Raw genomic sequence first — 15298 nt, 5'->3', positions numbered from 1 at the left:
TTGGGTTGTTTGGACCTCTGTGATCGCTCGTCTTTCCCCAGACAGATGAAGGATTTAATTTCAGAACAGGGACCAATCAAGATGAGCTCAGCAGCGCGTCTTCCGGCTGCTTCAGGCCTCCAGAGATCAAACTCATTAAACGCTCCCTGAGCTCAAACAAACCTGTTTCCCTCCGCCCGCACCTCATGTTGACATGAGATCTCATTTCACCTGCAGGAGGAAATAACCATGTTAACATGCCGGAGACACACCCTGTGGATAAAGACAGAAGACTTTTCCCTCTTTCAAAGTAGAAATTAGCAACAACATTTATAAAAATCAAGCAAGAAACTATAAATATTGGGATTAACCCTCTCATATCTATTAGCAGATACACAACATGTATGTCTGAAATAATCTATAATAAAAAAAACGTTATGTCAGTTATATATATTTGTATGTTTACATTTTATAATAGACCTCAACAGTCCCGCCCACAGCCGACTCCGGATGTAAAAATCACATTGATTTTCTCCATAAGGATTTAGATTATCAGTCATAATGTCTAAACCATCCGAGGTAGACTGACCCCGAGCTACGTGGTCTAAACCATCCCATAATATCTAAACCAACCCATAATGTCTAAACCATCCCATAATGTCTAAACTATCCCATAATGTCTAAACCATCCCATAATGTCTACGTGGTTGTGTAACGAAGGTTTCTGCTCCTGTAGAAGCTAGAAGTCTGTATGAAATCAACCTTGTTTTGAGAAAAACATGTTTTACCCGTGATTTGATGGAGAAAAACTACACTACTCACAATCCTAAGCGTAACAGCAACGTCTCTGATCGGTCCAACTCGCTGGTACCATAGAAACGTTTACCGTACCCGCGAAACCGTGAACGGCTAGAGCGAGCTTCTACCATTGAAGTCTCTGATAGTTTCTGGACACGGTCTCGGACCTTTTGCCTTTTTTGCCGTTTTCAAAATGTTTTTTTGCGCCGAATCAAATATGTTACGCTCACTATTCATCTCGTAGCTGGTTGTCATGGTTACAGGCTTAAAACTCTATATATCAGCAATTTTCGAAACGGAAAAACACTTCCGGAGACAGAGCTGAAAAAAAGTGGGCGGTCACTGTTGAGCTCTATACTATCAAAAAACAACAAATACACACACACACACACATACACACACACACACACACACACACACACACAGACACACAGACAGACAGACAGACAGACAGACACCACACACACACACACACACACACACACACACAGACAGACAGACAGACAGATAGACACACACACACAGACAGACAGACAGACAGACAGACACACACACACACACACACAGATATACACACACACACACACACACACACACACACACACACACACAGATATATACACACACACACACACAGAGACACACAGACACACACACACACCCTAGGTCGTCTCATAGTTAAGTTGTTAGTGACTGCTCTAGTGGCCGTATAGTTATGAAAGGAGCAAAGCAGGAAGTAAGGTGAGGAAGTTTACAGTAAAGGTACGAGTCCGTATATGCATTGTTTTCACGGATGGGATCAACCAAGGGGGTAAGCTTCTCCTCGGACCGCGAACCTCCTATGGCGCCATTTTAATGCTAACAAGCCATCACCTCCCGTTAGCATCCCATTGACTGCCATTCATTTTGACGTCACTTTGACAGAGAATAACTTTACATCTGAAGAGTTTAAAGACTCTATTTGTCCGTTGTTTATTTCTGAAGAAACACAACAATGTATAAAAGGCTCCATTACCTTGTACCTCACGTTATGGCTCCGTAGCAGACGTTTTTATAAAAATAGGCTAACGATTGGGTCATAACCACGAGACTTACTGTCTCATAGTAGAGGAATTACCGTATAGTACAGGAGAAGCTCTCAGGCAGTTTGGACTTCCATTAGCTGTTTAAGTTTAATTACTAATGTTAACTATCATTTTAGTGATCAATAATTAGCCTGTGTCTATGTTATCTCCTTACATATACCTACGCTCTCCGTCTCTGCTAGATTGGGAATGATTGAGATTTCTCTTGGCACAGCTACCAGAAGACTTCCAACTTTCAGACAGGTTGCTCACGTCACATCTACGTCTTCAAGCTCAGTTGGAGGCTGCTCAGTAACGCTCAGCCATCACCGGGAAAGATCTTCTAATATCCTTCACTGGTCTCCGTCCAGAGACACGGGATCTGTTGGTCCATTATATATACTGTCTATGGGATCAACACGCTTCCCAGCATTGCACGCTAGTGAGCTCGTCACCAGTTTCTCTTCACTGACCAATGACGAGAAAACCCTCCTTACAACCGCGATGGCTGCAGCTGATTGGACGAACGCGTCACGTGGGGTTGGCTGCTCCCGAATTTCAAAACCGACCATAATGGCGGCTCGTTCAGAATACAATATCGTATTTTACAAAAATAGTTCACCGAAATGTGTTTCTGAAAACATTTTAAGCGAGAAATAGGCCGTGCAGCAGCTGAATCTGTCTTCATTTTAACATTTCAACATCTTATCAAAGCTGCAAAAGAAAGTGTTGGAGCCATTACACAACTTAGTTTTGAGCACTGGGTTGAGCATTGCCTTTAGGGAGGCATATAGGTAATTAACAGCCAGGGATACATAGGTGTGTGGCTATAGGGGGAAAGGCAGACAGCTTGTCACTTCAATGTAGAGTCTTTTACCAACTCCTACATTAAGCCAATGAGGTGGGACCAGGGAAGAACTTGCTTGGATGCGTTTCAGGTTTGCGTGTCATTGTTTGATTAGTGTGCTAAAGAAAATAAATGGGTCACAGCACCGAAAAGCAGACAGATTGTGGACATTGATTATTGGCACGCAGAACACGCGTCCAAGCAAGTTCTTCCCTGGTCCCACCCATAGACATATATAAACTGGACCAACAGATCCCGTGTCTCTGGACGGAGACCAGTGAAGGATATTAGAAGATCTTTTCCGGTGATGGCTGAGCGTTACTGAGCAGCCTCCAACTGAGCTTGAAGACGTAGATGTGACGTGAGCAACCTGTCTGAAAGTTGGAAGTCTTCTGGTAGCTGTGCCAAGAGAAATCTCAATCATTCCCAATCTAGCAGAGACGGAGAGCGTAGGTATATGTAAGGAGATAACATAGACACAGGCTAATTATTGATCACTAAAATGATAGTTAACATTAGTAATTAACCTTAAACAGCTAATGGAAGTCCAAACTGCCTGAGAGCTTCTCCTGTACTATACGGTAATTCCTCTACTATGAGACAGTAAGTCTCGTGGTTATGACCCAATCGTTAGCCTATTTTTATAAAAACGTCTGCTACGGAGCCATAACGTGAGGTACAAGGTAATGGAGCCTTTTATACATTGTCGTGTTTCTTTAGAAATAAACAACGGACAAATAAAGTCTTTAAACTCTTCAGATGTAAAGTTATTCTCTGTCAAAGTGACGTCAAAATGAATGGGAGTCAATGGGATGCTAACGGGAGGTGATGGCTTGGTAGCATCAAAATGGCGCCATAGGAGCGACGCGTTCCGAGGAGAAGCTGACCCCCTTGGTCCCACCTCATTGGCCTAAAGTAGGAGTTGGTAAAAGACTACAGAAAGGAAGAAAAAACCCATTACCATGGTCCTTTAATGTTGCTGTTTTTGTCTATCTCAAGGAAATCTGAAAACTATAAAACAGCGAAGTAAATACTATAAAGGTGAGATGATCCGAGGTAGTAATGTGTGATAATAACCGTGTGTCTTGGCAGAGAGGGGCCTTCATTGTCGGCCTTATCTCCTGTCAATTTCCCTGCCGCGGGTTATTGACAAAGGCAGCGAGATACACTCACACTTCATTATGGAGAGACATGACATCAGCAGCTCGCTGGGTTACCAGGATACCTGGAGAGAGGCCCCGGCCATCCAATTAGACGCCAGATGAGAAAACAGCCTCTAGATCAGCTCCCTGATAATTGTTTTTCAGTCAGTCCGCTGACACACCGAGAAACAGCCAGACTACTGCAGCACACACACACAGACACACGGTGAGAATATAATATTATATAAGGAAATCTGCTTTATGATGCTATAACTTAACCACTGTTTTTAAAGGTCACTTTTTTTAAACACTTGTGTTTTACTATTTAATATACCTTGTATATCTTTTACTTTTATTCATACTGTATTTTTTCTAGTTGCCTTTGTCTGTGTTCTGTTTACTTTGTTCTATTTATTCAATTTCTATTTTTTATGCACACTGACAATAAAGATCTATCTATCTATCTATCTATCTATCTATCTATCTATCTATCTATCTATCTATCTATCTATCTATCTATCTATATATATATATATATATCCGTCTGTCTGCCTGTATGTCTGTGTGTCTGTCTGCCTGTCTGTCTAGTAAATATTTTAGCTTTCTTAACATGAATGTGACTTAATTTTTAGTCAAACGGTTCTTTAAAAGCAGCTTTTGTAACAACATATTGACACTGTTTAGCTGTTTTGAAGCTAAATGGATTTCGAAGGGAAAAAGGAAAATAATAAAAATATACTTTGTTTTTAAAAAGAGCCTATATATATTTATTTTTTGAACAATTTAATGCTATTTTGTCTAAATCAGTGTTACATTAAAATATCCTTGAATCCGTTTGAAACGTTCATTGTCGGAGAGGCGTTAGTTTTAGTGTCCTCTATCAGCCGTTAGTGAACACAACCGGCTCAGCCAATGTTGAATTCATTGAGAAACTGACTAATTCCGCCCATATGAGAGATGCCCTTGTTTTTATCAAGCGACCTAATACTGTTGAGATTTTGCGCCGAGTTTTGCCTTCCAGGTAGTTTTCCTTCCAAGATGCGTATAAATACTGCTCTCCTTTACAATCCCTAATACATCCATTTCCCTAACCTTAAACCATTTTTTAACCTAGCTTTTAATAACTTGTTACCTATTGTTTGAGTGGGAGAGACTGTATAGAGGCTAAACGCTAAACCTGGAAGACTTGTTTCAGGGGATAAAAAAATCTCTCCGCGTCAGATAGCCGCATTCGAGTCCGCGCGGCAGGGGGTCGTGCTCGCGCTCACGGTGGTGATGCTGCTGGGCTGGTGAAGCTGTTCGGTAGCCAGCCAGCTAGTCACCGGAGCTCCGTTTGAAATTGTCACCGACGTTAGCCGGTGTTGTGTAGCCTGTAGCGGCTTCACGGAACACAAGTTGCGGTTGGTAGTTGGTGTTCACGCGCAATGAGCCACAGTAACCGCAGAGGACAGCGAGGAACGTCAGTTATGCTAACCACCGGCGGTTAGTTAGCGCTAGCTCGCTAACGTTTATGATGTTTACAGATAATGTTATAACCACTTAAGTCGTCATGTTAGCCATATCCTCCAGTGTGGATGCTTTGGTTTGTTGCGGCCATACTTCCCCCCTCGGGGCGGAAATAACCGACGGTTAGCGCCTCCAACAGCATGACTCACACACAGTGAGTGAGCTAATGCTAACGTTAGCTTAGCTAGCTGGTTGCTTGGGGTAGCCGTGTCTCAGTGCTGAAGCGATGTCCGTCCGATGGAGCTGAAGTGTTGCTCGGCTTGCCAAAGATGACGGGCCGCCTCAGCCGGGTTTTCGTGCCTCTTCTGTCAGCAGGAGGCGGAGGAACATGGAAGCCGAGGAAGAAGAGTGGAACAAAGACCTGAGTGCACACAAACTGCTGGATAAAAAGGTGCTCTGCAAGCAGAATGGAAGGATCGGTAAGACTTCTGTTTCTATGGTCATGTCTTCTTCCAAACTGTAAGTGATGGATACTTCCCATTCAAGCTTAACTGCAAGGTGACCTCTGTATTTACAGGTATAGTGAGAACCCTTCACAGCCTGTTGAAAACCCAGAACACACTGCAAATTCAGTCCATCGCCCGCTCAGAATGTGCTGGTAGGTAAAACCCTCCATTGGACTTAGACTTTTTACACTTAGACTTGTCTTTATTGATCCTTTTGGGATGACTCCCGCAAGGAAATTAGATATCCAACAGCAGATTTTAGCAGGTTACAAAACACTCTTTAAATAAAGAGGTATAAAAAATAAAGTATAGAAAAAATACAGTATAAGAATAACAATAAACTTTTAGCTAAATATATTTTACAAAAGTAAACAAGCAGTAAACAACAATAAACTACAGATATATATATATATATATATATATGTATGGTATTGTGTTATTGTACAGTGAATAAATAAATTACATTTAGCATAAATTAGCAGTTAAGAGCAGTTAGTGTCCAGGTAAGTATGTGAGTAGATTATTAATTTATTGCACAGTTGGAAAACCTAATAACATTTTACCTCGGTATGCGTGCAGGTTAGTGTCCCAAATTCCCCATACAATGTCCTTAACCGTTGTGTTGTCTTCCTGTCAACCTTGAAAAAAAACACCTTTTTTCTTTATGTTTTTGATGCCTTTTTTCAGTTTGTTTTTGCTTTTTTCAACGTTTAAAATTGTAAAATTTTTCTTCTACACATTTTCAGCGCTTTTTTCTACGTCCCATTTTTCTGATATAAAAAAAAAAAAAAAATTAAAAACGGGTCAATGTGACCCGAAGTCAACACAAGAGTTAATTAATTATGAACCTGCTAAACCACCTGTGCTACCCTAACTCTAACCATAACCTGTAAGACCCTCATCATTTGGGACACTCAGTTTTTGGAAAATAATTTGGGACACTAAACTGCACCTCACAGAAAGTTATTAAATATGGTGGTATAGCTAGTACAAAGGCTCTAGACCAAAAAAGCTATTAAATGCAGCCTCATATTAACTGAGGCCTATACATAACAAATCATTTGAAAGAGTTATTATAAAGGGACATGTCAACGTTTTGGATTAGCCCTTGCACGTTCCTCAAATGTCTAAAAACCTAATAATTCCAGCCACTATCGACCTTCGATACTTTTTGGCACTGACCGAATTGCCTTCATGCTAACGAGTATTGATACCAAATTTAAAAGCCTAATAAGTAAATCTCATCAGCGTCAGTGAGCCAATAAGCACGCAGAAGTACCAAGATCTAATAATGCTCGGGATTGGCTGGCTAACTTACTTGCAGGAATAACTCACAGAGACGGAGCTACGTGTGTTGCATTTTGAGGGGCTTGACTACAGAACTAGTCACGTAGGTTCAAAGGAGCTTGTCTAAGGATGTTAAACTAACTGACTGTGTTTCACACTGTACACATTGAGAAAGGATGTCTTTTCCAGCTACCACCAGTGTGTTTTTCATCTTAAGTTGTGGACATTTTAAGTTAGCAGCTTTCCCAGACTTGGAAAGACATGATTTCAATCTAAAATGGCCGGCATGTGTAAAGTCAAAGCTATTGTTTCTGAGGGAGGCTTTCACACCTGAATGTCCAAACCAAGGTCCGAACCAAGGTTGATGTTTTTGCATTTGATCCGGTAAGTTTTGGTTTCACACTGCAGTTATGCAAGCGCACTAAAGATCTAAACGTGACAAAACTACGTCCTGTCGTCATCACATACGTGAGCTGCGTCTCCTGATACTTAGAATTGATTGGCTTGTAGACAGGCTAGAAGATGATGATTTTTCCCGCTGGTCACGGTATTCCCGCGGGAGTCCCACGGTATGGGAGTCATTTTCACTGTTGGTAACGTGATAGGGACGGAATAGAGCATAGAAATCAACGGGAGCGGGCGGGACGGAGAAAAGTGTGTTTTGAGTTTGAGAAGATCTCCGTTAGGAATCACGTAATGAAATGGCCTTGGCCTGCAGGTAATGCATGTTACCTAGACCTGTAGGTAATGCATGTTACCTAGACCTGTAGGTAATGCATGTTACCTAGACCTGCAGGTAATGCATGTTACCTAGACCTGCAGGTAATGCATGTTACCTAGACCTGCAGGTAATGCATGTTACCTAGACCTGTAGGTAATGCATGTTACCTAGACCTGTAGGTAATGCATGTTACCTAGACCTGTAGGTAATGCGTGTTACCTAGACCTGCAGGTAATGCGTGTTACCTAGACCTGTAGGTAATGCATGTTACCTAGACCTGTAGGTAATGCATGTTACCTAGACCTGCAGGTAATGCATGTTACCTAGACCTGCAGGTAATGCATGTTACCTAGACCTGCAGGTAATGCATGTTACCTAGACCTGTAGGTAATGCATGTTACCTAGACCTGTAGGTAATGCATGTTACCTAGACCTGCAGGTAATGCATGTTACCTAGACCTGTAGGTAATGCGTGTTACCTAGACCTGCAGGTAATGCGTGTTACCTAGACCTGTAGGTAATGCGTGTTACCTAGACCTGTAGGTAATGCGTGTTACCTAGACCTGTAGGTAATGCGTGTTACCTAGACCTGTAGGTAATGCGTGTTACCTAGACCTGTAGGTAATGCATGTATAGTGTAGCCTAACTTTCCGAGGCAACCTCAGTGATTTGTCTGCGATTAACCAAACGCACACACGCAATATTAACTGGCTAGTTATCCTCCAGACAGCGATGGACAACGTCTCTTTTTCTCTCTCGCCAGGTGGCACGCGAGCCTGCTCGCGGTGTGAAGCACATGTCCGTGACAGAGTCCGCTACAGAGTCTGATAACTTTAGACAACATAGGGAACGAAACGGGAGCGGGACGGGATTCAGGAGTCTTTCTCTCGGGATTTTGCAGGACAGGATTTTTGGGGGTGGCAGTCACGTGATCGGGATATGACGGGAGTATTTTTGTGGGCTTGGGATGGGATGGGAGCGACAATTGATTCCCGTGTCACCCTCTAAGACGGGCTTCCCCATCCCCTCATATCCTCTCTCTGTGTCAGAGTCTTTCCGACTGCCTGCTGCTCTCCCCTACTGCCTGCTGCTCTCCCCTACTGCCTGCTGCTCTCCCCTACTGCCTGCTGCTCTCTCCTACTGCCTGCTGCTCTCCCCTACTGCCTGCTGCTCTCCCCTACTGCCTGCTGCCGCGAACTTTCTTTCTGCGGCATTTGTTCAGAGACAAATGGAAACCTACACTGTACATTTACTACCACTTAACAAATAAACTGCTGATGTATTCTCAGCTCTGATAGCCGACAGCTGTCTGCTCTGAGCACATTCACCGTCACACTCTCATGTAGCCTACACACTAAGCACAGAGCTATTCCTTAAAGGAGCTATTCCCCGGTCTTATAACATGCTGAGAGCCTGCCAGAGCTTCCTGTATTCAAAAATGCTTTCACACTATAAATGAACCGGACCATGGTTCAGTTTGATCCGGACCGAGACCACCTCTTTTGGTTGGACCAAATTTCGTCTATTTGGTCCGGACCGTGGTCACACCTGTAATTTTGGTTCGGATCAAACTGAAAAGTCAGAAGGTCCGGACCGAATGAGCTAGGTGTGAAAGCCCCTTAAGTGTAAGAATATGTAAAGCCAGGTGCCGTGAGGTTCATTACTGATAAGTGCTGTTGTTAATCACACATTATCAGGTTTAGTATTCACAGTTTTACAGCTCTATCCCAAATTTTGGCAGAACTTTTTGTCCCAAAGAAGCAATGGTCACTTCAGAAACTTAAAGCTGATTTATCCACCAAGGGCTGACTGTTTTGTTACCTGGCTGTTGATCAGAGACATGTCCTACTGTGTGACACAGGCTCCTGTCCAAATTTGATGATGAGTAGGAGTGAGCACGCCGATGCGAGGCCCGTCCCCGTGGCCCTCACCCCCCAACTGCCCCCCAGAGCTCACCGGCCCCTCTGCATGTCGATCTCCTCCGACAGCAGTGGACGCTTCAAAGCTCTGGAGACGCAGGAGTGGAAGAACAACCTCAAAGCTCAGGTACGTCCAGACGCACATCGGCTATGTCCTATGATTTTGAAACGGCGACACACGGAGAGGGCCCCGACATCAGATGTCAGGCTTTATCCAGAAAATTTACTTCTGTTGATCCAGACCAGCAGGGGCATAACTGAACAAAACAAGTAACTGTAGAAATGAAAGGTTTTAAAATCATTGTAAATTCAGTGCGTAAAGTGCCACTAACTCATACCGGGGCGATGAGTTATGGCAGAGAGGTGTGAATCTTTACTGATCTCCCGATTCGATACGATTATCATGTCAGCGATTCGATATCTCGATGCATCACGATGCATCAAATACATTTTTCTATTTAAAGCCATATAGGATGTTTAATTCATAGCTTTTCAAGCTTCAACAACCAAACATTCTGCAGTGCTCTAATACTAAATACATCGGATACATAAAACTACAGCACTGAGCACATGGCACTTCCTGAATAGATAGATAGATAGATAGATAGATAGATAGATAGATAGATAGATAGATTTTTTTTTTATTGATCCCAAAAAAATGGGAAATAACGGTGTTGCAGCAGCAAAAATATCAGACACACAGCACACATACAGAGTGTGTGCAAAACATACCAGAATATGTAAACAGAAAGGTTGTTAGGCAGACATTAAATTGTAAACAGAAATAATCGATTATGGCCCGGCCGATTATCGATGCAGCATCGTCCATGTCCACGATTCGATTATTTGATTAATTTCAACACCTCTAGTCATGGAGGATGAGAGACTCAGTGGACAACATATCGTGTGTGTGTGTGTGTGTGTGTGTGTGTGTGTGTGTGTGTGTGTGTGTGTGTGTTTCAGATGGAGCAGGCCCACAGTGCGGGAGCTGCCAGCAGCACAGGATCTCTGGAGCGAGCGTCTCTGTTCTGCGCTTCGGCTTCCACCACGTCCAGCTCCAGCCTGTCCAGCCCGGTGGAGATCCTCAACAAGAGCAGATCCTCCAGTCGCTTCTCTCTCTTCTCTCCGCCCTGGAACAGCAGCTCCGAGTCCGAATCCAACCCTCCGTCCCGCTCGGGCTCCAAGAAGCTGCGTAACTACAGCAGAAGAGCCGCCACGGGGCCGGCCGGCGCCAGGGGCCCCGACACGCCCGAGCCCAAACCCAGCGGCCCCGAACACTTCCAGTACTCTGAGCCCGTCATCTCCAAAGTGACGGACTACATCTACGTCGGCAACCTGAACGCGGCGTACAACGGACGCACTCTGTGCCGCAACAACATTGACAGCATCATCGACATGAGCAGCGTGCCGGGGGAACCGGGCCCCAGCCTCAACCTCATACCGTGCACCTGCTCGCGGGGCACCCGCCACAGCTGGTCCCGCCTCAAGGTGGACATCGGAGACGTGCCGGACGCGCTGGGCGACGGCCCGGCCCTGAAGCAGCGCTGCTTCGAAGACATCAACGAGTGCATCGACGCCTCGACCGAGAAGAGGAAGCGCGTCCTGGTCCACTGTCGAGACGGCTTCTCTCTGGCGCCGACGTGCATCATCCAGTACCTGATGGTGAAGCAGAACATGAGGCTGATCGCCGCCTACGAGATCCTGAGGGCCAAGTACCCGGTCAACATCAGGGACTGCCACCAAAACGCGCTGGTGAGCCTGGAGAGAGCGCTGCGGCCCGGAGGCAACGTCGACCCCGAGTGCTTCAAACAGGCCATCTCACGCAAAGTGGCGTGGACCTGACTCGGTTTCCCAACATGCTCGGCTGCTGCTTAAGACTCTCTTTATAGAGGGGCGAAGTCCCTCCCCTTCCAGTAGACCCCCATGGGACCTTAATCCCAGAAAAATATGTACAATAGTTAACGGGGAGAGGCAAGTTATTTGATCCCGTTTGAATTAAGCCATGAACTGCACATATGTTTGTCAGTTTGAAAGATAATTTTGCAAGTGAAAGAGGTCTCAGTTTGTCCTAGTACCACTTAGTTCTATGGGAAACTGCTCAGTGAACTAAATCGTCTTGCACAATATACTGTACGTCCCCTTGCTTGCTAGCTCCCTAGCTTAGCTCTGTTCTACAAAACATGTAACGTTATCTTACCCGATGGGTTTTATCCAGCGAAGTGTTAGCTCAATGGTGTTTTCAGCCCCCAACGTCGACTTCGAGGCACCTAATCTTAACCCTAACCCCTAACCATTGCCTTATCCTAGTGCCTTCCAGGCAGCGCTGCCTGACAGTCGACGTTGGGGGCTTTAAACACCAAACACCGAATTGTTCTCCGCTGGGGAAGCTAGAGAGCGAGCGAGACCTGTTGCTCGTCTGAGTTACGTGACATCCCGGTTCGAAACACACCGGCATCGTAGCTTCAGAGAGACGTCACTTGGACACTTTGGGCTGTATTCCACAGTAGTCTTATACTTCAACAGTTTAACGACAAACTCTGAGACTTTATACACTTGCAGAATTATCTTTAAAATTGTCGAACATCATGTGTGTAAATTCACTCTCATTTCAAACCGATCAAATCATTATTTGTCTCTTTACGTTCACTACCGTACATATTTTTTCCCGAAATAAGGTCCTATAGTGGTGCACCGGAAAGGGGAGGGACTTTGCCTCTCTATTCCTCCCCCCCCTCCCCCCTCCCATGGTATTAGATATTTTCTAAAGACAACCAAGGGCAGCTCCACTTTCCCCCTGTAGACTGGTCAACTGGATATTATCGTCCCCACTTGAGTTCAGTGGTTGCAAACGTTACGACTTTAGATGTATTTCCTTTTCAAACCTGTCAATGTGACCTGGCTGTGTTGCCCGCCCTCTTTCCCTCCCTCCGCCTCTCAGAACAGGAAACGCAACTTCACTGTAACATAAACGGCGTCTTGGTATAACGGTGTAATAGTGTTGGCTGTATAATAGTTGATATATAGTCCTGCTTCAGTTCTGTGCCATGCCGTTGTGGTAGTGTTTTATATCAGAGGGAGTTTCTTAACGGGAGATCTCAGGAGATTAATGATGTCATTCCAGTACGGGGGGGGGGGGGGGGTTAGGTTACGCCGTTCACACCTGGCACTATAATGCATCTCGGTTGGAAAATATGTCCAAAAAAAGGGCTGAAAGGGTCTAGGGCTGTCAAAATGGGCTGAAACTGGCGTTCGAAAATTCGGTCTTAAAAACCAGAGAGGTTTTATGTTTGAATTTGAATATCTACTTTTGCACATTATTTCCATCAGGGGGCAACCCAATACAACGTAACTCTCTCTCTCTCTCTCTCTCTCTCTCTCTCTCTCTCTCCCTCTCTCTCTCCCCCCCTCCCCCTCTCCCTCTCCCCCTTTTCTCTCTTTCTCTCTCTCTCTCTCTTTCTTTCTTTCTTTCTCTCTCTCTCTCTCCCACTCTCTTTCTCTCCCCATCTCTCTCTCTCTCTCTCTCTCCCTCTCACTCTCTCTCCCCCTTTTCTCTCTCCCTCTCTTTCTCTCTACCTCTCTCTTTCTTTCTTTCTTTTTCTTTCTCCCTCTCTCTCTCCCACTCTCACTGTCTCTCTCCCCCTTTTCTCTCTCCCTCTCTTTCTCTCTACCTCTCTCTCTGTCTCTCTCTCTCCCTCTCTATCTCCCTCTCTCCCTCTCTCTCTCTCTCGCTCTCTCCCCCTCTCTCTCTCTTTCTCCCCCTTTCTCTCCCCCTCTCTCGCAAAATGTTCAAAATAATCGACTCGATTAGTTGCACAGCCCTAATTTATACCTTAAGTGAGTTATCAAACAGCCTAAACCTTCCTCTCTGTTTTAAAAGCAGTTTCACTTCCCTCACAGAGAAAATCAAAAGTTTAAGAGAAATTGAAACAAGCAAGTCACCGGAGATGCATTTTACAGATATTTTAGAGATTTCTGACGCCAGGTGGGAACTGCGGTTCAGTTTCATACAGATTTTGTGACACTCTGATCTGACTGGCCGCCATTCGTTTGGAGCTTTGTTTTTCTTGCTAAAAATCTATTTTGCTGGTAAAGTGATTGTTTGGATGTACTAGCTGTTGTAGTCGGTGGGTTAAAAAAAAAAGAAGAAAAAAAAAGGAGGAGTTGGTTGCTGCAACTCCGCTGCTGATACTCTGAAGACTGTAGGACGTGTGTACGTGTGATCTGTCGGCGTTGGATTGCTCGCCACTGACTGGATTACATTACTGGTTAACCCACTTCTATCACAAGAGGGAACTTTGCACACGGACACGCGTTTTAAATCTCACCTGCTTCTCTAATTTGACCTTTTCACACCGTTTCTTTGTGTGTGTTTCCGATGTCATCCCTGATGGAAGATGAACGGCCCAACTTGTCCTCTGTGAGGAAGACTGTATCCCCGTTTTCAGCCACAGTTTGTTTGCTTAAATGTCTCCGTCGGTGCTCGGACTGTGGCTTTTTTTTTAAATTTTTTTTTTTTTTTTTGGGGAATCACAGTGAAGCTGGCTGATGTGCGTCTCTGTGGATTATCGGTATTATCGCTGCCACTAAACTGCCATCCAGGATTTACGCTGCAAGAGAGGATTTTGCACTAACAGGGTTGTCCAAAATGCAAAACTTTTTCCCTTTTTTTATTTTAATGTTTGAATTATTGTTGTTTTTGCAGGGTTCAACGTTAAGGTTTTTGCCTGGTCGGGGAAGTAAACATTTTTTTTTTACTTGCCCCAAGTACATTTGCCCCTTACAAAGTTTTTCTTATTAGTCGTTATCAAATAACAACCAAGACTTAAGAAAATGGGGTGCGTGATCACGGAAGTCTTGTATCATTTGGACGCGCCGACAGTGTTGTTGTCGCTTACTTAAGCGTGTTTTACACTAGACGCATTCAGAGGTCGCGCACGGCTTTTGTTTTTTTCAGTGGCGCTCGCGGAAACGGGAGGCCTGAACGGGTTCGCTGACAACCGGATGCCAGGACTCTCAGTGACTGCAAGTCTCTCTTGTAAACTTACTGGGTTAAGATGAGTTCTTTTATGGCGAATGAAAGGCTTGATCCGACGAAGTAGGTCATCGAATCAAATCGAAGCATTGACGGCAATGCTGCTGCCAGTTCTGCCGTTGTTTACCTTTTTTCTTCTTCTTCTAATCCATAGAAAGAGCAACGTCTGTAGCCTTTGCTCATTAGCGCCACCGCTGTTCAGGAGAAGACTGCAACTAGTGTCGTGAGCACCAGCGCGGGTATAAATATTCACGGCGATCCCATGACGTCACATTTGCACGCGCCAGCTGGGCTGCGTCTAGTCTATAAGACCCTTTACGCCGCCTTCACACTGGCAGTTGAAATCAACTCCGTAACACGCAATACGCCCCCAGCGGACGTCGTACTACACCGTGGAAAAGCTTCGGAAGCGACTCACAAAAATGGCAGAGAGACTAGAACGACTGATAAGTGTCTGAATGTACGATTCTCTCTGACCTCTCTTATACAGATATAAATAGAAAGGCTGCTGTGTGGAGAAAAGTTGCCCAGGACGTTGACGTGTCACGTCGGTTAAA

The 15298-nt window shown here is 44.7% G+C and overlaps 1 protein-coding gene across 1 annotated transcript; it reads left to right on the top strand.

Annotated features, from left to right (window-relative positions):
* Positions 1 to 5071: 5071 nt before the first annotated feature.
* LOC116036339 lies at positions 5072 to 13127 on the top strand. Its single transcript, XM_031279867.2, has 4 exons — positions 5072 to 5755; positions 5854 to 5934; positions 9652 to 9836; positions 10673 to 13127. The coding sequence occupies exons 1-4, from the start codon at positions 5665 to 5667 to the stop codon at positions 11549 to 11551; spliced, it is 1236 nt and encodes a 411-aa protein (XP_031135727.1). The 5' UTR covers positions 5072 to 5664; the 3' UTR covers positions 11552 to 13127.
* The last annotated feature ends 2171 nt before the right edge of the window (positions 13128 to 15298 follow it).

Source organism: Sander lucioperca, chromosome 7 (assembly GCF_008315115.2).
Source record: "Sander lucioperca isolate FBNREF2018 chromosome 7, SLUC_FBN_1.2, whole genome shotgun sequence".
Lineage (NCBI taxonomy): Eukaryota > Metazoa > Chordata > Actinopteri > Perciformes > Percidae > Sander > Sander lucioperca.
The sequence above is the reverse complement of the archived record's forward strand: the minus strand, read 5'-3'. Positions and strand labels throughout refer to the sequence as shown.

Excerpts from the sequence above, each read along its gene's own strand:
- LOC116036339 (XM_031279867.2), top strand. The coding sequence starts at position 5,665 with ATGGAAGCCGAGGAAGAAGAGTGGAACAAAGACCTGAGTGCACACAAA. Across the intron at positions 5,756-5,853 it reads CAAGCAGAATGGAAGGATCG|GTATAGTGAGAACCCTTCAC; the intron begins GTAAGACTTCTG and ends CTGTATTTACAG. Across the intron at positions 5,935-9,651 it reads CGCCCGCTCAGAATGTGCTG|GCTCCTGTCCAAATTTGATG; the intron begins GTAGGTAAAACC and ends TGTGTGACACAG.